This window comes from Thunnus thynnus, chromosome 13 (assembly GCF_963924715.1).
Source record: "Thunnus thynnus chromosome 13, fThuThy2.1, whole genome shotgun sequence".
In the NCBI taxonomy this organism is placed as follows: Eukaryota; Metazoa; Chordata; class Actinopteri; order Scombriformes; family Scombridae; genus Thunnus; species Thunnus thynnus.
This window is the reverse complement of record NC_089529.1, coordinates 12,884,703-12,910,004: the sequence shown is the minus strand read 5'-3', so window position 1 is coordinate 12,910,004 and position 25,302 is coordinate 12,884,703. Positions and strand designations below refer to the sequence as shown.

The 25,302-nt window shown below is 37.9% G+C and overlaps 1 protein-coding gene across 1 annotated transcript; it reads left to right on the top strand.

Moving 5' to 3' along the window:
* The first annotated feature begins 8,304 nt into the window (after positions 1-8,304).
* pygma (phosphorylase, glycogen, muscle A) lies at positions 8,305-19,273 on the top strand. Its single transcript, XM_067608055.1, has 20 exons — positions 8,305-8,670; positions 10,889-10,990; positions 11,100-11,178; positions 11,308-11,411; positions 11,657-11,788; positions 11,888-11,999; positions 12,100-12,182; positions 13,611-13,754; positions 13,979-14,071; positions 14,328-14,474; positions 15,253-15,416; positions 15,590-15,704; positions 15,817-15,918; positions 16,169-16,316; positions 16,494-16,552; positions 16,637-16,778; positions 16,970-17,177; positions 18,150-18,284; positions 18,507-18,573; positions 18,732-19,273. The coding sequence occupies exons 1-20, from the start codon at positions 8,428-8,430 to the stop codon at positions 18,873-18,875; spliced, it is 2,523 nt and encodes an 840-aa protein (XP_067464156.1). The 5' UTR covers positions 8,305-8,427; the 3' UTR covers positions 18,876-19,273.
* Positions 19,274-25,302: the final 6,029 nt, after the last annotated feature.

The following is a 25,302-nucleotide window of genomic DNA, read 5'->3' as shown; positions in this document are numbered from 1 at the left end:
CAGTTTAAAGGCAGTCCCCCTTCTCACATGGGTTGTCTTTCACATGATTCTTGTAATTTATGCTTGAAAATGTAATATATATGCTACATTCATACACAAAAGCAAATCAAAGTGTATAACATAAGGCATGAAACATAAAATAAGAAATCCGACTGTTTAATTACAGTTGCAGAAATGAATAGAAGAGAGTACAGAATGTAAGCACACAAGGATGGTAGAGAACATAAATGTTTTAATCTGGTCAAGTCAAACTGTATTAGTGTTGGATTATTGTTCCAGCTCTGTGTAGTTTAATAACTGAATAGCTTCTCTGTGTTTAGTTTGGACTCTGAGAACTGTTAACAGATTGTTACCAGATGACCTGAGATAACCCTGAGAGAGTCCATGTGGTTAAAAGAGATGCATTTTGGTCCAAAAACATCCAGAAAAATACTCCCTTTTGAAAATTACCAATTTTACTTTCCCAGTTAGGAAGTTCAATACGAGGTCTATCCAATAAATGGATGTTAGTGTGCAGGATATTTGACTCATCAGTGACAGCTGACTCCTAAAAGCCTGTCAAGGTGAGCTAGTATGAGCCTTCTTCGCTAGAGATGAAATCAAAGCAATCTCGAATCTGAGGATGACATATGAATAATAAATGCTCTGAAATGTTTTTGCCTGCGAAACAATTCAGCCTGAGTGAGTAAATGGGGTTGAATACTTTTGCAGCTACATTTCAAAATCGTCACTGCTAAAAATCAACACTATACCCATGTTTATAATTTATAACTTAAGGGAATAGTAATGCATTTCCATTCGGATATGATAGAAGTGTGTGGATTTCTGTATAATTTCATCAAGCAGAATATTTCAGAAATACAAGTATGAGCAATAATGTCTAAATACCTTTGACTTAATAACAACTTTTATGGCCATCTTATGTTAGTGGATCCCAATGTAATATAATCATATGTCTTTTCATAGATTTTTTAAATACTGATATTAAAAAACAAACCTAATTTAAATAAATATTACCGTAATAACAAAAATCTGTAAATCAGGAAATTCCGCAAACCAACCCAAAGCTGATTTTAGCCTGCCAGTCACATAGCAGAGATGTTGCACTGAAACCCAAACAATGTCCTCATCAGAGGTATGATTGTTTCAAACTCTGTGAGTAACAAATTCCTACACATCTAAGAGGTTAAATGTCCGTGGACGGTTTGCTGCTGCTACTTACAGTAGCACAGAGGTCAAGTGGTTACGATATTCCTGTCTCGCCATCATCTTATCTTACCTTCAGCCTTCTCTTCTCAGCCTTTTGCTTTTCAATATCTGTACGATGATTCATCTGTGACTACTGGCTCTGTGTTAGTCAGTGCAGAGAAGACAGTTGCACTAAAAAAGAATTCGAGATTAGTTAGCATTTCAAACATTTTCAGCCTCAAATAGTTGTTAATTGAGATGAGCTTGAAAAAAAAAACAATGCCAGGCTTTCAACACTGAAGCATCATTTGCTTCAAACTGTCAATGACTTTGTTGCAAGTAGATTTTAATCATCACACATACAGCATGTAGCTGGTACAGAGGTGTCACATTGAGCAAAAAGCTGACATCTTCTGTTAATGTTTGTCTTTCAGAAGCACATGTGACTTTGTATATATTACACTTACTGTCTCTGTTGTATAAGTTATTATGTATAAATTATATGGGAACAGTAAAAGGTATTTGTAAGCGACAAAAGTGAGACGTCTGTCATCTAATTTTTAGCCATGCTATAGTGGTGTGGCTCTATGGATGGCAGTTGGTCCACCACTTTGGTCCAGACTGAAATATCTCTCCAACTATTGGATGGATTGCCATGAAATTTGGTACTTACATTCATGTTCCCTAGAGGATGAATTGTGAAAACTTTGGTGAACCTTCACTTTTCCTCTAATGCCAGCCACGGGTCAAAATATTAATTTGTATTTGTCCAATACTTTATTGTTCAATCAAATACCTGAAGAACGGATGACATTCCCCTCAGCTGTACATTATTTTAGTGCTAGTCAGCAAATATTAGCATGCAAACATGCTAAGATGTTGAGCATGGTTAAGTAAACACAAACATCAGTATGTTAGCATGATGATGTTAGCATCCAGCTCAAAACCCTGCTGTGCCTAAATACAGCCCTACAGAGCCGCTGGTTGGGTCATATGAGGCCTTTTGCAGTAGGAGAGATGGTGTGTTTTCAAACAAAACTCGCCAAGCAGAACTATTGTGCAGTGAAGCATCAACAAATGTAAAGACAATACAAAGAGAACAGAAAACTGTGTGTTACTTTAGTGCACTAAATCATGATTATGTTCAGTTGCCCAGCTGTTATCCTTTTGTCCCCCCCTCTGGGACACAACCATACTCTCACAAGCTTTTGTGGTGAATAGCGGTGGTAGTCTACGGTATTTCTACCCCCAAAACACCTACCAAACAGTTAGTGTGTATTGTGTGTGTGTTTTAGTGACCTGTCTAAGGCAATTATTGATTTTTGCTCTGGTCTATAAGGCAGAGTGAAGCTCTGCGGCCTGGGTGAGGAAATCATCTGTTTTGCAGAGAGATATATATCCACAATTGCAATAAAATATTGAGCAACGTCTGTATTATGAGAAAGCCCTCAGGACTTAAGTAAAGCACGCATGTTATTGAATCTGCTTTCTGGGATACAGCAGCAAACTGCAAGTTATTCTGTTTGTATCTTAGGAACACTCGTCCACCAGCCGACAACATTCGCTTACGCAGTTCTTGTGATACACTGTGTTGTGCAGTTCAGGCACTTTGCTCAGTACAATTAAGCTGTTAATATTCGAAACATACCAGATAACACGCCGTCAGCAGAAGTGTGGAGCGAGTAAACAAGGTCTCTGGGAGTAGTCAGCTGAGTAAAAGCTATACTGTGTTTATCTAAACTGCTTTGCAATAGTGTGTAATGTTAATTAATGGTCTGACATTGGTCTAAATATTGATGAGTGATCAGCTAGTTATGTTAATGTTGGTTTTGGGTAGCAGAGTAAGTTTGAATAAATAGTAATGCACCGTATCATTCAAACAAAATCATATCGTACTGTAACTATACATTATAAACAAATAGGGGATTTGTTTAAAACATAAAATATCTAGTTTTTATAACATGTTAGTTTTAAAGTCACAACAATAGGCTATTAGCACTGTCTTATCTCACCACATTGAAAATATATATGTGATAATAATATGGCTTCATCATAGACAAATAAAGATAGAAAATTAATAGGCCTTTTTCACAGAAGACATTTTGAAATGTCACAGTAAGAAAAGCTGTAAGAAAATTGTAAAATAAATGAATTCCTGATATTGTGTGTGCTGACTCACTGTCACACTGTCATCACTTACTGGCATACTTTAATATAGCAGAATCATTGTTAATGTTATTGGAAACACCTGTGCTTTTACAACAAAAGTCAAGATGTCTGCCCCGAAAAAGGTCTATTGTGCAGAACAAAAAAAATCATGAGATTGAAAATAATTAATTAATAAATTGATAAGAAATGCAAAAAAAAAAAAGAAAAAGGAAAAGAAAAATGAAAGAAAGGGTGTTTGAACCACCTAAATGAAATTTTTAGTACTGTTTGCTATGTTAGGGATGCACTAAAAGGCCACACAGGTGTTTGCAGTCATTCTGGTTGAGTAGACCTTTAAACTGAAGATGGGTGGGGCAACGATGGAAATTATGTGATGTCATCAAACTCAGTGTACCAACACAAATGATAAAGGCATAATTTTTCCCGCCTTAACGGGTAATCAGGTCATGTAAATAAAAACACCTGTAGGTGTGATTTTTGTCTTAAAAAATAGCCCAGAATGAATTATCATGTTTTCCTGCAAATCCTCGTCTGTTCCCTTCATATTCAATAAACAAGTTTCTGTGTTTCTCTGACAAAAGTTTGTTTCATCACAAAATGTGCAAGACAAATCTGTGACTGTCATATAGAGGGAAATTACATTTTCTACACAAAAGTTAGAAAAAAACAGCAATAATAATGATAATGTACTGGATGAGCTTTATTGAATATTCTGTTGACTAATAACACAATTATAAATGATCTTTGTACTATAAAGTTAATACAGTTAATGAGTTGATAATCCTCACCCTTTGTACTGTTTGTTCTGCTCCCATCTCCTTACTGCAGAACAGATCTGGTGGTTTTCAATGTGACATTACTAGATTTACCACCAGATGACAGTATTCCTCCTGTGCAGCTGTAGGTTTGACAGGTTCACTGACAGACAAAATGAAGCATTTGACCTGAGTAAAACACTGGAACTTAACAACGTCCCTATGAACTACATCTGCCATTATTCATTGCCCTGAAGAAATGCACTGCAATTCAGATGATTGGTATTCTGCACATACGCCACCATTTTAACTCCACACAATAGAAATGCTCAGTGTGGATGCAATTAAACACCTTTTTTTCACCATCAGAGATAAAATTCTCTGAATAAAAACAATGATACTTATCTTGTCTGTCACTATTAGAAATCATTGCAGGGAAACTGGCGATAAATGATTTCATGGTGTGTGAAAATTAATTGAACAAGTTCAGATTCCACGGTTTAGTGGACCATATTTATGACCGTGTAACTTACAGTAATTAAATTCAATACATTATAAGAATAATAGATAATAAGAAAAAAAAAAACAGTCTTAGTAACAATTGTTTACTGCAGCATCATAGACAGACATGAATTTGTGCCAGGTAGCATGTGTACCATAACTTTTGGTGAGTGTAAACAAAGATACTCATTCTCCACAGGCAAATGAGAAAAAAAAATAAGCTCTCACACCAACAGACTGTGTGTGGCAATGTGAATGTCTGGGAGTCGATGTGTGAATTAGAGTGTATAAAAGAGAATTACAGCCAGATCAACTTGAGCTTTTGTGATGTAATTATCTTAGCTGCTTCCAGCACAGTAGGCTATATGTTTGGCCAGCAGCAGCCTTCTCTCGTCTGTTTTTGCTGAATGTAGACAAAATAATCCAAACAAAAAGAGACACTTTAACTGGCACACAGTCTTAGTCATAGTCTGAATCTCTTTCTGACCTTATTCAAAGTGCTTTGGCAAGTTTCCCTTGAACTACATGTCCTGTACAACCCGTTACTGTATCTCATATCAGTGTCATTGAACTAAGGAAACCTCAAGGGAATTCATTCACTCATATCAACTGTTTTTTCCGATAAGATTCCGATACATCACATTTTCATTTTTTTCATGCTTTACTTCCTCAGGAGCCAATCTCATGACTACTGAATCCTGATGTGGAAATAAAATTTTAATCCCTTCGATCACCTAGAAAGAGGTGAACTCACTAGCTATAGCCAAGCAAGCAAGAACACCCACAAATTGCGATGAAAGAGAAGAAGAAAGAAAAAAAAGCCAAAATAAGAAATTGAACACTTCTGAAAAGGATGCAGAGCAATGTGATGCTTAGAGCGCGGAGGTGCCAGACATAGAGTGCACCTGCAAATGTAACACATTAGAGGCAGCTTTCAGATGCATTCAAGATACATGGGTGAGGAGAAATTTTGTTTAAATGTCAGCTCTATATTTTGAAGAGTGAGGAATTGAAAAAAAAATCCCTTCAGCTTTTGTTGTTCAGCTCTGACAGAAAACAAACCTGATAAAAACTCAGTTAAGCTATAAGTAAACATAGATAATAAAATCCAGATAACTTTACACAAGACATATATTTAACTTGCTGTTTTTACTGTAGTTTGCTGCTTTCAAGGGCAGCCCTCTCTATTTGCTCACCAGACTCTCAATATGATAAGAAAATAATATTTATTTTATAATATTTGGAAACTCACTTTAAATTCCACACCCAATTTTAGTTATCAACACAGTTATCAACATAAAGGCACTTTCCCTCTCTATTTTACTCTCTGCTTTACCTGCAAATAAATTAAATCCTTCATTTATTTACCCATTTTATCCATCTATTTTTGTAATCTGGTTTTAAAGCCGTAAATGGCCACATAAATCCCAGTTCCCCCCTTTTGCCAGCCGCAGTCTGTCAGTCTCCCACACACTTTTCTACTGTCTGCCAGACAACACATTAAAAACTGTGGTTACCGTTGGCCAATCAGAGCCTTCATTAACATCAGAGTTAACTGACTTAATGTGTGCCGGGGAGTAAGATTGAAATTAAAATGAATTAAATTTGCATGAGTCTTCCTGACTGTAATGGAGAGATCATAAATAACTGTGTTTACTGACAGACAGAAAATAAGGAGATAATGAAAAGCCAAAATACGAAAACTCACATTGTGTCACGTTGTACAGGCACGTGGACCTGGTTGAGTGGCTAGATTGTCCTAACAATTCAATTTGTTGTTCAAAATTTTCCTTCACATCAAGAATAATGTTTTTTTTCACAGTTTCCATCAGGCAGTGCATTCAATGTGGTCTTGAAATGCTTGATGTACCATTTGACAGAACAGCCAGTAGACATGTAAGAACATAATTTGCTCATCATAATGGACAAATCAGGGGCACGCCAGCTTCAATCTCTGTCATCTGTTGTGTGATGGTTCCTCTGTTCTGGGGGTCATTTGGCATGCAGGAACATTAAAAGGAACATAACAGGATTCATATACAGCGTAAGTTCTAAAAATTCTTCTAATGATGCGGAAATGGCCATGAAACGCTGACAAGCACTTCAACCACCACCTGCAATTTGATTTCTATTTAGCTTCTGTCCAACTGTTATGGCGCTTGACAGCAGCATCTTCTGTTTTTCTTTTTCTTTTTTCTTTTTGCATCTTGTTCAATCACGCAATGGAGTGGCAAATGGTTAGAAAGATGGGATAATTTTACTCCCAATACTTTTCCTGTCAACATTTATTCAAACTGCGGTGAAATCTAGTACGTCTTGACACTAAAGTAACAGCCACTCTTTCATCCAGCTTTTAACTATTTTCAGTCCAATGGCAGAACCCCCCCATTTTAATGACATAATGATAAGTGTGCAGAACAGCATCCAGCTGAGAACAGCTCAGCAAACACTGTCTTCCGCCTTATACTGTGGTCCGACTCATTGCAGTGTACTAGTGTTGTCTGCCGGCTCTTGCTGACATTAACAAGATATGCCTTTCAAATATCATGGCCTTTGGGACTGGGTCAGAGTTACTATTTATAGAAGGTTAAGACTTCATGATAGTTTGGCTCGCTAGAGTGATAACTGAAAATAGAGTGGGTTTTAGTAGCTCTGCTGCAGCTGATTTTGTGTCTGTTATTGCTTCAGGCTCTTGAACAGATGTGATCTACACACAGACTCTGGATCACTGGTTTATAACTACTTACAGCACCGTACCACCACTTACAATACTTGTGAACTGACACAGTAGCATGAAAATGCTGAACGTGTGTCAGAGTAAGCCGGGGTATAAGTGAAATCCTGTGACTGCCCTCTAATGTAGGAACGTATAAAAATAGTGTCACCCTACAGTATGAAAGTTAGCTGGCTTTGCACTGTTCTGCTCTTTAGGTTCAACAAAATACAATTTTTAATATTTAATATACCATCTGCCAGCCAAGGAACTCCTGCCAACTATGAGAAGAAAAGCTAGTTAGCCACTGTAGCTGCCAGTCATTATCATTACCAGCATGTTTCTCTCTAACAGTATCAGTTAATAGTTTACATAGGTCAGAGGAGTAATGATATATTAAATTAAATTAAGTGGAAAAAGTTAATATGCTGAATTTGTGTCATGTCATTATTATTTCTAGAATAATGAATAGTGCTGAATCATTGTGCTCAAATCATTGCAGGTTGACAGTTTTGTGAATGTTGTCCAACAGGAAAATACAAGCATGATAGAGAATACAAACAGATAATAGTGTTCCTCACTTTTCTAAATAGAAAACGTTTTTACTGCTTTAACCAGTTTGACTGAAGATAAAGAAAGATGATCAGTCATTTATCATATATCATTATAATCTGTCTAAATCAAATAAATAAACTGAAAATATCAAAAACATAGTTGTATACGGGACCTAATTACATGTAAACCTTCTCATTCTCATCTGATTTATGATGAATAGAAAAAAAAATGAAGTCATCATCATAATTCACTCCTGCCAATCCTATATCTTTGGTCCAAGGGGGCCCCTCACTGTAGATGCTGTGTCACATCATTAAAAAGTTCCCGCCTCCACCCTCAAAATATGACACCCCCTTTACCAAATACATACAATCTGCCCCGCCCTCTGTGTAATATTCATAGACGTGCCTTTAAAATGCTCAACCTGATCTTGTTATGTGGGCGCCTCTCTTGCTGTGTTACTGGGCCTGGTAGTGTGTGCCTGCTATCTTACTGTTTACATTCTTTCAGAGTCAGAGCCCTGAGCTGCTAAAGACCTGTGCCACCATGTCGAAGCCACTGTCCGACCATGATAAAAGGAAACAGATTTCAGTGCGAGGCCTCGCTGGTGTTGAGAACGTCACAGATCTGAAGCAAAACTTCAACAGACATCTCCACTTTACCCTGGTCAAGGACAGAAATGTGGCATCTAAAAGGGATTACTACTTTGCTCTTGCCCACACTGTGAGGGACCACTTGATTGGCAGGTGGATCCGTACCCAGCAGCACTACTATGAGAAAGATCCCAAAGTAAGTTGAAGTCATAACAGCATCAAAGAGACATGAGATTAACAGGAATGTGACTTGCCATGAATTATATGCTCACTCAGCATTTTATTAGAAACATCTAAGTAATCTAATGCATTTTCAGTTTTTGCTGACATTGTCAGAAAGGTGATAATTCTACTTTATGTCTAGTATTGAGGTTGTAGTGGTGTACTGGAGTGCATTATATTGAAAAGTGTTCCTAACATTTTGTCCACCTCATGAGGGAGGCAAAATATGACATTGTCAACAAAAACTGAACATGTATAAGCATCGTAAAAGTAGAGTTTATGGCAGAGCTGCTGTATTGGATTGCATTAGATTGCACAAGTGTTCCTAATGAAGTGCTCGGTGAGTGTATATTTATCCATTAACATACTTAATTACTTCAAAGTTATTATTTTAGTGGTTAAAATAGTATTTACAGCATCACATGTATTTGCGATGTACAGTTTCTCCTAAGTATAGGAGAATACTGGCTCTTATATTTGATCTAATAACTTCTTTGATGACCTAATGGCCTTTCAGATATTTAGGGGAGTCTTGTATATTGTGGTCATATGTGTTCAGTGTTTTCATTAACAGTCTGTGTCATAAACTTGGATCTCATACTGCTTCAAATGACTCTTTTGCTTCTGCACATGTAACATTTTAAACAATGGTCATGAATCATAGCATCTTTATATTCTTAACTTTGCTTCAACAGCCTGATGTCAGTCAGGGTAATGCCAAGTCATGACATTTAACTTCACAAGGGCTGCTTAGCGCTCTGCTGGAATGCTGCCATTCTTATAGTGAGATGAAACATTAAACCTCCCCATGACCTTCTGTTCCCATCCTGTCTGACCATAAAGCACATAGCCTTTACTTGTGTCATATGAGCACATGCCTCCGAGGCCACCTGAGTTCATATATTTAAGGAGTCACAGAGGCTGTATCTTAGCAGCTGGAGCACTACTAGCTAATAGATATAGAAAAGACCTAAAAAGAACAATAGGAGGCTGGCGTTGCTAGAATAAAGAAAAAATTGCAAACCACACCATATGACTGCTTGAAAATGTCACACAAAATTGTATGTAATTACAATAGAGGGTTCAGAAGCTGAGCGCAGCTCAGCCCACTTGTATTTACTTAGTGGGAAAAATTGCTCCTTGCAAGACCATTAATAACTCTGAAAAAAAGGGGTCATTTTTCTTTTCTTTTTCTTAATATCAAAATAATAAAAAAAAAAAGCCCCAACACCCTTTGGCTAACTCCGCAGTGTTATTGTACTGTGACTTGAGCCAAGCCCTTATGTATAAATCTCAGTATAGAGACATTTACTTCACACACTAAGCTAGTTTTCAGAAACGACTGCTGATAGGCTGCAACCGCTAACTCAGAAACCATCTGACCCCACTAACTGCATGACCTTTTTCTAGTGTGCTAGACGGAAAGGTCAAAGGTGAATCCCCTAAAGGTCTAAACCAAAACCCAAAGGAGGGATGACGTCCAAGCACAGTATAGATTTCTGTGCTGCGTCTAAGATCATGTGCTGCGAGGTTACTGTTACGATAACTAGATTAGATTTATTTTTGACATTAATATACATTCAATAATAATATACAAAAAAAGAGGTAATCAGTATAATTAGATGAAACAAAGATTAAAGTAAGATAAAACTTGAGACATACAGTAACATATAATCCAAGAGATGCTGTTAGCAAATCAGTGATAGTCACATGTATTGATTATTATCACCCCAGACTTGAACTCTACATGAAAGAGTATCAGGCTGACCTTTACAGCGACCTCTACAGGAGCTATTTTTGCGCGAGCCAAAATGTTGGTGTTATGTAATACCCAAAGTAATCTGTCTGCCCCCCCCCCCCCCCCCCCCAACCACACACCCACACCCACACACCCACCCCACCCCCCTTCCTGTCTGAAGAAAATAAAACAACTAAATGGCAAAGGCTAAACACAGGCTCAGATGGCAAATTTCTATAAATTCCCTACCATGATGCTAAATCATGGATCTTGAAGATATCTTTCACAGTCTGTGGTTGTTGTGACATTTGGCATGAGATTTCATAGGTTTTTGGTTTCAATGCCAAATTTGTACCTGCCATGTACTGCAGACACTTTTTCCTTGCTTATGACACTAAAATATCTTAGTTTTCATTCAGTTTTGTATAATTTCTTCCTTTTCCACCTACTGTAGCGTGTGTACTACATCTCCCTTGAGTTCTACATGGGCCGCACCCTCCAAAACACCATGGTGAACCTTGCACTGGAGAATGCCTGTGATGAGGCCACCTACCAGGTGAGAAAAATTAATTAATTTCTGTTATAACAGTGAAATTTCCTGTTCTAAGTGTTGTCTAAAAAGCATAATCTCAAAATTACATCCTATATTCTGTTGTCCTCTGTAGTTGGGTCTGGACATGGAAGAACTGGAGGACATGGAGGAAGATGCTGGCCTGGGAAATGGTGGTCTCGGCCGTCTTGCTGGTGAACATCTTTTTACCTTTCATGTTTGATAAATTCAGAGAATTTTCATACCTGCTGACTGAATTAATTTTATATAATCGCTAGTCAAAGGCTGATTAGCTTTTTTCATGTGCTGTCTCTGGTTTTCAGCCTGTTTCTTGGACTCCATGGCTTCTCTGGGTCTGGCTGCCTATGGTTATGGTATCCGCTATGAATTCGGTATCTTCAATCAGAAGATTCTGAATGGCTGGCAGGTAAGAAATGTTTTCAACTTTCCTGCTTTAATGCTGTCTTCATATTCCTAAGAAACTTTGTATTCTTGTTAGAGCTTCTAGTGTTTCTTTTTCACCTTGACTCACCTGCTGCTGGATAAGTTGCCTTTATCATTATAATGACTCGATAGTCCTTTTTCTGTCATTTTCTGTGTCTGGCTCAGTATAGAATCCATTCACCTAATGAGTGTTTTTCTCTCTCAATATAAATGCATGTCATTATCTAGGTTGAGGAGGCTGATGATTGGCTGCGCTATGGCAACCCCTGGGAGAAGGCACGTCCCGAGTACATGCGTCCAGTGCACTTCTATGGCAGGACCGAGCATCACCATGATGGTGTCAAATGGGTTGACACACAGGTGAAAATATGATTTAAAGTCAATGAATATGAAATATGTTTGCAGCTGATATGGTTATGTATTTCAAACATCTGTCTCTTCCTGTGATGGCGTTGGCAGGTCGTGTTGGCTCTGCCATATGACACTCCAGTCCCTGGCTACAGAAACAACGTTGTCAACACCATGAGGCTGTGGTCTGCAAAGGCACCCTGCGAGTTCAACCTTAAAGACTGTACGTGTCTGGCAATGTATTCAATCATGCAACAGCTATCAAATGATAATGAGCCTGAATGAAAGGAGTTTATATATATATATTTATTTTTTTCTTACAGTCAATGTTGGTGGCTACATTCAGGCTGTTTTGGACAGAAACCTGGCTGAGAACATCTCCCGTGTGCTGTACCCCAACGACAATGTAAGAAAGTATGGCTAAATCGCCTTTTAATCCACCAGAATTGCACTCATAGGTCAGGTGCACATGTAAACCTGGACTGGAAATAGCTCAATGTAGGTACAGAGTTATATAAAGAGCTGTGGAGTGTGTGGCTTCTGTATGATTATCTTAGCTGAGAGATGGATTTCCATAATTTGGACCCCAGCTAGTGTCCTTTACCGCCAGTTAGAGCCACTGTGCGCTCTTTCAGCTTCCTCTGAAGCTGTCTTTTATATCTCACATAAGACCTGACCACCATGTGCCGACTCCCTGCGGGCTCAAGAAGGAGGATTTAGGAGATAACCATCTAGCCTGAGCTATAACTCATGTCAAGTCTGGTAATTTATGTCTGTGCCAGTGAGAGAAGAAACAGTGGTGGACCTGATATCGCAGCTTTGTTTGAATTCAGTTTAGCCAACATCATACTGCTGTGCTATTGTGTTTTGAATTTCTACTCACAAGATTATAGTAATGTTAATTAATCAATGAGTAAATTGAGATTAATTAATTTTGAATTTTGGCTGTTAAAAATGAGAAAGGTTCCAGTTTATCCAATGTGACCGCTTTTCTCAGTTTCATATTGTTGAAAATTGAGTAGCTCTGCGGTCTTGGACTATTTGTCAGAATCAATTAGCAGTTTGAAGACATCACATTGGGATCTGGTAATTTATGATAAATGATTGTCTTTTTTAAAATTTCAACAGACAAATGGATTATTTAAAAATATTCTATAGAACAATTTCTTTATGTAAATAATCAACCTTACAATGTGATGTCTTTGCAATACCTTTCTATATTACAAATATGCCATAACTGCCAATAAACAAAGGTGATACTTCCTCAATTTAATAGTCACAGTTGATAACTAACTGATAAACACATCAGTGTTAACTTCTATGTTCTCCATTTTTGTGGCATACTAAATATGCAATTAAACCTTAATTGCTTTGAAGACTTTTTAAAAATGTAGTTACCCCTGAATTTTTACAGATGCTCCAGTTCAAACATTGAACACACTTTGCAAATCTTATGCTATTCTGTGCTTATGCTATAAATATCTAATTGAATGGTTCAAGGAGCGTGTACATTTGCACAGTGTATGCACACATGTAATACACTTGCATTAACATAAAACTGTATATTTAAACAGGGTACTGGATATCATGAATGTTTGCCAAAAGAACTATAATTACATGATAATTATACTACAGAGATGAGATATAAATCTACTGCAGCTGTGACATCTCTTTATTTCCACATGAGGTTTGTGTTATTATCTTATTAAAATTAAGAGATTTCAATTATCTGTAGGTATCAGTCACTGATATGTGAGAGTCTATGTTTAATGAACAAAAACATTCATGTGTGCTTGCAGAACAGAAACATATAAATATGTATCTTTATCCTCAGTTCTTTGAGGGCAAGGAGCTCCGCCTGAAACAGGAATACTTTGTGGTGTCTGCCACCCTGCAAGACATCATCCGTCGTTTCAAGGTCTCTAAGTTTGGCTCCAGGGAGATTGCTCGCACAGACTTCAGCAAACTGCCTGAGAAGGTGAAGTGAAAAACTCAACAAAATAGTTTCTTTAAAAAATGAAATGATTTCCCCATGATGTTCTCTCTGTGCCTTTGTTAAATTGCCTCTGTCAGTGTGTCAAACAGGTTGTATGTGGGTTTTATTGTGTCTTATGAGAATAGTTGAAATGAACAATATCTACAAAGCACTTCATTGCATATACTAATTCTACATTGACATTTAATTATGTTCTGCACATTCAGGTTGCCATCCAGCTGAACGATACTCACCCAGCCATGGCTATTCCTGAGCTGATGAGGGTTCTGGTTGATGAAGAGAAACTTGACTGGGATAAGGTGAGGAAGAGCAACGTAGAAGCTGAACAGATGTACAGCTTGTACATTATTTTAGTTTCTTTCTACCATTTCTTGCTTTGCTTCATTTTACATAATTTCCAGTGCTTTTGATTGGGACAACAAAGAAAAATAATAGTATTTAGTGCCTGATTTACCACCACAAATCCATTATTTACAGTGTTTCTCAAGTCTGTTTTGAATAAGTCTTTTTTTTCATAATGTCTTGCACATAATTTTTTCTCTTGCCTGTGTTTAGGCCTGGGATGTCTGTGTGCGTACCTGTGCCTACACCAATCACACCGTCCTTCCTGAAGCTCTGGAGCGTTGGCCAGTCGACCTGTTTGCTCATCTGCTGCCCCGTCACCTGGAAATTGTCTATGAGATCAACCGTCGCCACCTGGAGGTTAGTACTGCACATTGCAACATGTAATCATTTCCATAATATGATGCATACAATGTGTCCTCATGACTCCTCCTTGCTATATATAGCAGAGGAAGAACACACTGCTAATGTCTGTGGTTAGGTGCCAATATAGTGATAAAATAGAATATCTCTTTGTACATTTATCTGCCTTGTTGAGGAAGGTACATACATGCAATGTCAAAGCTTGGTCAATCAGTGAATCAATGAATTTGGGTGAGGATTCAATTTGAGTGAAGTGGGACCTTCACAGAGTCAAATTTAAAAACAACATGGAATTAAAAATGTGAGGTCAGATAATCATAAAAAACAAGAAGAACAACAAGTAAAATACCAATAATTAACGCCCTTATCTGATTGTGAATTGATATTTTTAAGATTGCCACTATGGAAAGAGAGTATATAAAAACCTATTTAAATGCAGGGACTGACTTTAAAGATTGGCATGAGGGCCTAAATGCTGTGATTATGTTAAGTCAAAGAGCAAAATTGTGTTTATTGGCTTTTAATTGAAACATCTGTCAGAATTTAGTTACATGGACTCCCACAGGAGAAATATTTCCAGGCCTGCACAATAATACATCATGTTCCATCTATCTACTTGCATACTGAGGAAAATGAGCCTGTTAAAGCAAATTTTAAAACGGCTGCGTAGACATGCTTTTACATTTACAATAATACAAATACATGATTCAGCAGGCAAAATGAAAAAAAAGACCTATGAGTTCATCTTTGTCTTATGTTCCCTTTAATTTTGCAGAGAGTTTCTGCTAAGTATCCTCATGATAATGATCGTCTGCGCCGTATGTCCCTCATTGAGGAAGGTGGACAGAAGAGGATCAACATGGCCCATTTGTGTATTGTGGGTTCCCATGCTGTTAACGGTGTGGCCCAGATCCACTCTGATATCCTCAAAGCTACTATGTATGTCCATACTGTAAACACCAATTTGTAATACCCTGTAGTGTCGCACTAAAAGGCACTCCATGTGTGTAGTAGTATCTGTAGTAACTCATAAATTCCCAGCCTCTATGGTATCCTGGGCTGCGCCATCATCTGCACATTGTGATATATGTGATGCTAAACTCTGTCTGCAGCTTCAAGGACTTCTATGAAATGGAGCCACATAAGTTCCAGAACAAGACCAATGGCATCACTCCCCGCCGCTGGCTTGTTATGTGCAACCCCGGCCTGGCTGAGGTCATCGCCGAGGTTAGCTCACACGACACTTCACATAAATAACCCAAAATTAATACCTAAGTCATATCTTACAATGGCAGCTGAGATATGTTTTATTCACTTACTCTCATTTTTTGTCGATCAGAAAATTGGCGAGGAGTTCATTCGTGACCTTGATCAGCTGAAGAATCTGCGCAAGTTCGTGAACGATGATGCTTTCATTCGTGATATTGCCAAAGTGAAGCAGGTGAAGTCATTAATGGATTATCTTAACTGTGCAGTTAATGTGTCAGTTTGGAGTTAATGCTATTGGGCTTAAGAAGACAAGAGGATGCTTGTGAATAGATAATTGTGCTTTATTACGGCTGGATACTTAAACCCAGCTGCTGCTCAACAGCACAAAGCTAAAATTCTTTGCTAAAATTCTGCATTTTGCATCTTTATACAGCACATGCTGTGCACATAACCACACAATTTGTCACATTTTGATGACATAGGAAAACAAGTTGAAGTTTGCTGTGCACTTGGAGGAGCACTACAAGGTGAAGATCAACCCCAACTCCATGTTTGACATCCAAGTCAAGAGAATCCATGAGTACAAGAGACAGCTGCTCAACTGTCTGCACATGATCACCTATTATAATCGTAAGTACACATTCAAAATCCTCTGCTCCTGATATTTTCTCCTAATTCAAATATTGCAGTTATTAAAATGATTTCAGGGAATTTACAGATTATATCTGTGCCTGAGCCTGAAGATTATTTTGCTGCACATGAACACACAGACACTTCAGTCCTATAACCTCTTTATGTGTCTGCCAGGCATCAAGAAGGAGCCCAACAAGCAGTGGACTCCAAGAACCATCATGATCGGAGGAAAGGTTTGTAGATTCATGGCTCATGAAAACATCTCACACTAGTAAGTACATATTACATTATTTCTCAAACTGTCCCTTTCGTTGCAGGCTGCCCCTGGATACCACACTGCCAAGATGATTATCCGTCTGATCACAGCTATTGGCGAAGTGATCAACCACGATCCTGTAATTGGAGACCGACTCAAAGTCATCTTTTTGGAGAACTACAGAGTCACACTTGCAGAGAAAGGTAATTAACAAATCATTGCCTGCTGCATTCCCAGGGTTTGTTTCTCTCTTTCTATCTGTTTTCATGATTGTCATGCTGTTCATTTCCTCTTTAACAGATGTCCCCAGTCAGGATTTTTTGACACACAGCATAAAACACAAACACAAAATGCTTATTAGAGTCATCAACCTTTTACCTCTTTCATCTCACAGCCATCCCTGCAGCTGATCTGTCAGAGCAGATCTCTACAGCTGGCACTGAGGCCTCTGGCACCGGCAACATGAAGTTCATGCTGAACGGCGCTCTGACCATTGGTACCATGGACGGAGCTAACGTTGAGATGGCCGAGGAGGCTGGCGATGGAAACCTTTTCATCTTCGGCATGTTGGTGGATGATGTTGATGCACTTGACAGGAAAGGGTAAGGAAAAAACCCCCATCTCTGCAAACTTGTGTTTGTATTCTCCAACTTCTACCATAAGCACAACATTTTGTTCTGTAGCTGATAAAATCAGTCAAAACTTTATCATTTTACCTTGTGATATTACTTGTTCATCATCATCCTACTGTGCCAATATTGTTCAGTCTGCTTGGTCACTGATAATAGTTAATTTGCTGCACTTGCAGATTTTCTTTAAGCCAGTACTTTGGAATTAGACTCCAGAATGCAGATGTTGCTTTGACAATCATCTGCATCTGGCTAGATGAACAAGTCATGACACATTTTGTTAATTGAATGGAAAACTTCATGACATCCTTTTGATTCAATATTAAATATTAAAAATGATAAAGATTTAATCAAACATTTGTCAAATCTTCACATAAACTGATTTATTCTGCAATTTCCACATTGAATTACGGTGATATTCAGCTGTAGTTCTCAAAATAATCTTGTACAATCTCAAAAATAAATTGACCTTGACATAATCCCATAGGGGCACAACAAAGGGAGCAGAGGCAAAAAAAGGTTCATCCTTGTCTTTTTATTTGTGCCACTACAGCATATAATGTCTTTGAGAACACAGTGTTGTGACCTGTTATCAGATACATCCAGTGAAACACACTCCAAGATAGTCCAACTCTCAAGACATCTTGATATCAATGCAGTGAGCCTCATGCGCTCTGATAATCCAGCAACACTGCAGTCTGTCACAGGTTTTTGTAATTATCACTTTCTTGCACTTTAACCATCATCCCACTCTCAAATATTTGCTGTTTTTTTGTCCACACAAGCTGAGTTTTCCACACTTAAAGGTGTGGCCTTGGGGAACCGACTGACACTTCTGCCTAGGCTTTGACAACTACTCCATGAATGGACTGGTTACTACAACAACAGCCGTGTCTTTCTGTTTCTTCTGAATGTGAGCATTATTTATTTGTGGTCCCTGCTTAGATACCATGCTGAGTCATACTACAACCGCCTGCCAGAGCTGAAACAGGCTATTGACCAGATTGCTGGAGGCCACTTTAGCCCACAGCAGCCTGACCTGTTTAAAGAAATTGTCAACATGCTGATGCATCATGACAGGTAAAGACTCATCCAACATTCACAGTCTAAGGCACACACACACACATGCATGCACATATACAAATAAGAATGCGTATAAACTTGTATTCTGGTACAAAAAAAAGGAAAAGAAAAAAACCATATGTACATACAGTAGTACATACACACACATACACCACATGCATGCACAAAGTACTCCATATGTATTTTTTCATTAAGTTAATTGCATTATTTTCTGCACAGATTTAAGGTCTTTGCTGACTATGAAGACTACATCAAATGCCAGGAGAAGGTCAATGCTCTTTACAAGGTATGTGTATTAAAAAGGAATGGTTTATAAAGGTCCTTTATGGATATATAGTATTTTAATTAGCATGAGTATATTAAAAGAATCATTACTACTGGAAGGAGACTTATTAATCGATGATCTTATTAATCTCTTATCATTCCTTTTCATCTGCACATCAGAACCCCAAGGAATGGACCAAGAAGGTTATCCACAATATTGCCGGATGTGGCAAATTCTCTAGCGATCGCACCATTGCCCAGTATGCTCGTGAGATCTGGGGCATGGAGCCCACACTTGAGAAACTCCCCGATCCTGGCCTGTAAACTGTCCACATGATGGCCAACAATCCAGTTTCCCGATATGAACTCCTTTAGAACCTACATGGTAGATACAGTGTCTGGTAAAAGCCCCCACAAACCTGCGTCCACAGTGATTGGCGCTGAATGCTTCCTGCATCACTACACTGTGTTTCATGCAAACTCTTGGACTAGCTAAGTTTGCATTTCTCATACCGACATATCAACAATATCCTGTTTGGTTCATTAAACCTGTTTAAAATAAAAGTGTCAGGGATGCAGAAATTGCTATTTAGCTGCCGTGGAGTGGATAAACAAGCTTTGTGGTGAGCTTTGTGAATTTATTGGCAATATTTTTTAATAAAAAATATAAACTCTTATATTTCCACTCAGACCCATTCTGAATAAAATTTGTCTTAATACCATACCATGCCTGGGTGACTTTTTTTTTTTTTACATGTTCCCATTCAATTTCAGGGAAAGTCAGATATATTGCCTTTAAGTAATAAGTGTAGTTTCAAGCATCACACACATGCAGTGGCCATTTGAATTATACCCTAAAAACACTTGTATTATAGGAATCAACATTTCATCTTATTTGGTGTTAATGATTAATTTTATCAATGACACTTGGACTTTCCTATGGATGATATTTACCCTCAACTGGGTCATAACTTCATACTGTGAGGACATTGAATTTCAGGGCTGTGACCCAGAATCAAATCTGAGACAGTAAATCAACTGTAAAACAAGAATTACAATTTATAATTAACAACAACCACATCACCATCAACAACAAACCATCACCCTAAAACTAAAGTGCATAAAGTACGAAGAATTTAGTAATATCACTTATGTCTCTTACACCATACACATGATTTGCAATGAAAAACACACACACAAATTAAATACTTTTGAATAACATACACTTAATCTTCTGAGGCCTAAAAGCCTTATCTGTAATTTGCAAATATACACATCTACATGTATTTTCTTACGGTATCTGGTCAGATGTGTGGCTTTGAGTTTGATGACAGGGAGGGATGTACTGTATGACAAACTGAAGGTAGACTCACTGCAGAGACAGCAAGAGAAGAATACACTACTGCTCTGTCACTGACTCTGTTTTCACATGATGGAGATTTGTAAAGCAGAAACAAGATATATTGGTGCAAGACTGGGATGCTAAAATATAGAATTCATCATCATATGAATAAATAAAACAGTGGATTTAAATTGAAAAAAAAATTAGAACCATGAAGGGATTTGATCAAATTTTGAATGTCTTCTGAAAAAATATTTTAAATAAAGAACAGGCTGTGCAATTGAAAAATTAGCATATTTTTTTACAAAACAGCAGCGAATCTGTTTAAATTTACTCCTTACTGTAGACAGCAGTGGCCAATTTGAAGGGTCTGTGAGCTCAGTGTTAAGTCATCCTTCTTTCAATAACATGTTTGAGCCTAATAACAGGTTTACATCAACCTTAGCAAGACATGAACCTATTTCACTATCTGTATGTCAGTTTAATGCTGTCATCATGTAGTTTCCACTCATCTCAAATCATATCAGCTGAGAGTATGTCCAATGTAAGCCACCAAGATTCAAGAAGTTAAACGGAAGGATTCCAAAGGGCTAAGGTGCCAAGTGGGTCACCTTAAATACAGCAAATAATGCGACGATGTAGAACAGACATAAGTGGGGCGACACTATACAAACAAAACCAGAAACTAGGGTAAGGGTGTTTGATAAGGCCATATGACCCCACAGTCCCCCGGATGACAACAGCAGCACGAGACACAGTCCAGCAGCAGACAGGACTTTGGCATGGTGTCCACAGATGCAGCCAGACACACTGAAGTTAATGTTCATGCCGACTGTTATGGACTGTCCCTGATAACAAACAGGGGTTTTGTCGCTGTACAGTGATCCACCAACAAACTTTACTCCAAAACAATAATTCACAGTGTCACCCTAAAGAATGGCTACTTTCTAAACACTGCAAATACTGTAAATGCTGGGATCCTGCTATAGCCTATTTCCCATGTTTGGCTGTTAAAACATGCTGTCAAACAAATCTAAATCTATCACTTAGCCATCTAAATAAATGGTATTAAATTATGTATACGATGTTTTGCTGGCACAGATGTTCAGAAAGGTAATCACAACTTTTTCAGAAGTCCCCACTGTGGCCAAGGGCTCCCTTGCAGGTTAATCATTATTGATAACATTCATTTTCTGAACATAATTCATTGTTTATGGTTCTTTGAATTCATTATAAACTTTTAAACATCAGGTGTCGGAGATCTTTAAATCTTTCCAGATGCTGAAAACTACTGGAAACATTCCCATTTGTGCTGGATTTAGAAAGTTATTGAGTGAAAAAATAAGTTCTTTGAGTCGCCTGTTGGAGGAGCTGTTGTTGCCAGAACCAGAGAAGAGGAAGGGAGAAAAGTCCACTGAACCCAGTGAGACACATGTTTCTGTGTCCTGCTGTCTGGATGTGCACCTTATGTGTCTTTGGTGAGAATAAAACATTACAGTTTGTCATGGCACATGCACAATCAGGATGCCCCTCCATTTATTATGACCGAAACCTATAGAAGAAGTACATATTAAGATGGAGATATTTTCACAGGTCAAGTTGTTTTCAAGCCCATGATGACATATAGAGGCTGCACCTAATGATGAACAATACATCTAAAATACCCTCCGTCAGTTAGGAAGTCAAAAGAGAGCTGGCATCAATCACTTCTTAAATGACAAAAGTAACATTTAGCATTAGCCAAAAAGTAGGCTACTGACATTAAACTTCTGGTGTAATGTGGATTCCTAACTTTGGTTCATTCAAGACGCTTACATAATAGAACTGACCCTTTACAGAAAATACAGTTGTCGGAAAAGGCTCTGCTATTTGACCGAGCTCTAAAAGCACCTGAGCAGCAAAGAGGATTCTGCTGAGAAACTAATCCCCCTAATAAACGTATGAACATACTGTACATCTGAGTTAAATCAACAATACAAAAAATAGAGTACTACTGCACATAAGGAGGAGGTTGTTTGCAGCAGCAATCAATGTTGGCATGAGAGTATGAGCAGAATGACAAACGTCAGGTTATATAGCCGTGCTGTACACCAGCATGAATATGATTGGATGGTAATAGGCACAAAGCTGTGAATGAGCCAGTGATTGTGAAACATATATGAAACAGCTGAGGGTGACTTCAGTGTGCTGCTTGCATATTTCAGCTAACAAAACATGTATAAAGGTAAATGACTGCAAATTCCAGAGAAATAAATATTGACTCTTGAAATGCACTGTCTATATAAATTTCTTGCAAGCATTTTTAAAACTTCTGCATCAAATGAGAACTACTTAATTCACATTATACTTGCGTATAATTTTTGGATTAATATAAAAAAAAGGACTCAGACTTTTTGACCTCCACTGCTAGCTGACTAAACTTTTATTTTTCTTGGCTTTGCACTGAGGCAAAAGGTCAAAGTGGTATGTGTTCACCTGTGTTTGTTTCTAACTATTAACAGAGCAAGAGGCACAATGCAAGAGGACATGTAATGTGTGACTGTTGTCAGTGTGATTGCAGTGTTTAACTGTGACTTTACTGGTGTAATAAATTGTAAGATAACTCTTTTTCTTCAGGGTCTGTTTCTGAATTTACGAGCTTAAAGTCCAGACCCACATCAACCAGCTTTAGATAACTGCTGAAGTTTGTTTAAATGGCGCCAGGAATGTGAGATTCCTATCCTACACAAGTCTGTAAATGAGTTCTTGAAATTGAGAGCTGAAATTTGACAGAATGTGACTTGAATCTGACTAAAAATGGTTTATGTGGTTTATATCATACCAAACAAGGTTTTTTCACGTCACCACTATGTCCTGATGAAAGAGGTATAGTGCTGACTTAACACACAGGTTGAGGTTCAGGGCTCCAATGTGTTGGAGGCCCCAGACAGAGAAGAAATAGAAGTGTCAAGCCATACTCACAATAATTTAAAAAATCAAAACGTTGTGGCTGCCGGATCAAAGTAGTCTGCAGCTAAGTAGCCACTTTAGGCATCAGCAGGAGAAAAGATGATCAGTTATTGGTCAACTTACAAGTCTGAATTAAATAAAATTACAGTATTTCGTATTATGGAGGTCTACACTTGTCATTCACCTCAGAGCATGTGATGTTTTAGCCATATTAGTGTTGTGGCTCCAAGGATGCCATTTTCTCCAGAAGATGAATCCCAATGACTAACTTTTCCCCCATGGCCATTGTCAGGGAAAAAGTTTAATTTGTCCAATACTTTGTTTTATGACTAAATACCTGCAAAGCTAATGGCATTCCCATCAACCTCAGCTGTACACTGTGTGTAGTGTTAAGTAGCAAATCTTAGCATGCTAACACGCTATAAATGGTGAACATAAATAAACATACAAACACCAGCATATTAGCATTGTCAGTGTTAGCATGTAGTTTTTGATAACCTCCAGAGGTTTAACTTGAGTTTTTTTTTTCTTAATAGCTATTTACAAAACTGAGAGCAACTTTCACTAAAGAACTAAAATGTATCACTAAAATTATGTAATTCTTAGAATTTTGAGTTACCTAAAGACCAAAGTTTCACTCCAGGCTTTAGACATACCAATCCAGGTCTTTGACTTCTGGACTACCTCAAACTGTTGTCTGAGGAGCAGATGTTAGTGGCTAAAATGCTTTGTGAATCACTTTTATTCTCCTCCAAAAATGTAGGAGTTAGGTAAGACTGGCACAGCTCTTATTTCTAAGAGTTTCTCCTAACTGCAAGTCAGATGTTAGTTGAAACAGGCTTGAAACTTTCAACCAGATAGGACAACAGAACATGACTTTTAGCCCAGTCTTACTTACTTTTTAAGTAACATTTGCACAATTTAATGCAAAGTCAGATAGTTAAACGAATTATAAAGTTTTTAAAATGGAATTTCAAATATTTCTGTATTCTAGTATTCACTTTCCCGGCTGGCTGCTCCTTCAGCCATAAAGTTATACTAGTACAATAAGACTCTATTTAACCGGGGCTCCTCCCTAATTCTTCCTCTTTGATAATATGAATGGTGCACATGTCTCTGTGATCAAACCCATTCAACAGAAGAGACCGAATGAGCGACACAGTGTAATTCCATTGGTGTCACTTTGGTCACCATCAAACCAACCTGATTTCTACCCGCTGGTTGCCTGTACATGCCAGAGCAGATTTCTTAACACTCTGACTCATGAAGCACTTCATGAAAGAGCACCTGGTTACCTCTAACATCCCAATACTCTTGTACATAAGCTATGTTCTCTTGTTTCTCTTTACTCATTCAAACCCAGAGTGTAATATCAGCAGGATTTAGAGCATTGTCCTTACTTTTGGAAAAAGTTCTTACCTGTTAGATCATCTCCTTTTTGTAAAACATCAAGGCTGGAACTAAAACTGATCTGTTTTCACTCTCTGCAGCCTAAATGGCTGATTTAACATTTTTGTTTGTGTCAACCCTCAGCCTCCACTTTATTGTTTCACTGTTTTCTAAGTTACACTAAAGCCCACAGCCCCCGGGAAGTCTTTCTTTGTATATTTTTCATTTTTCCAAAGTTTTTCATATATTTGGTCAAATACCTGTACTTTTAGGGCCCTCAAACAACAAAACACCCTGAAAGCTTAGGAATTTGAAAGGACAAATCTTTCTCCTATCAAAGTCTCACAGCTGAAAAAACGGAAAGTATTGTTTTGCTTTGGTGCACCTGCAGCTTCATTCAGCCTGACATCTCATGCTGATCATTACACAAGTGCACACATTCCTCAAAACTAATCATCAGGACACACACCAGGCAAAAATGTCTCAGATTTTAGCTACATGCACTCCACTGACCCCATACCCCAACTGTGAAATACAAATAATTATAGAAATACAAATGATTGGAGTGCAGAGACATTAGGCAAATCCTGTAGTTATTTTACTTTTTCCAGCTCTCAGTCAGCATAACGTGACCGTCAGAACATCTGCAACTGCTGCTGATTGAAGTGTCGTCATATAGTCACTTATTGACTGCAAATTCTTGTTTGTAAGACAAAGTGACAGAGGATGAGAAAAGGTCATGGTGTTGAAGTGAACAGTTGAATATTGATCAGAATCTTTTGCAACACTTTGCAACACAGTTTTTCTTTTTCTTTTTCTTTTTCTTTTCTGGTGCATGTTTAACCCAGTAAATCATCCATGCTTTTTGAACAAATCAAAAAAGGAAACAATTACAGAAAATATTAAAGACATTAACAAAGAAAACTTTAATTGTGAGCTATTTTGGTTGACCTCGCGTGTGTATGCACAGGCTCATTCACACACACAAACACACACATGCATTATACACACACATATTAAGTAACCAATAAAGGGCAGGGTCAGTGTAAAGAGCGAAAAGAGCCGAGCATA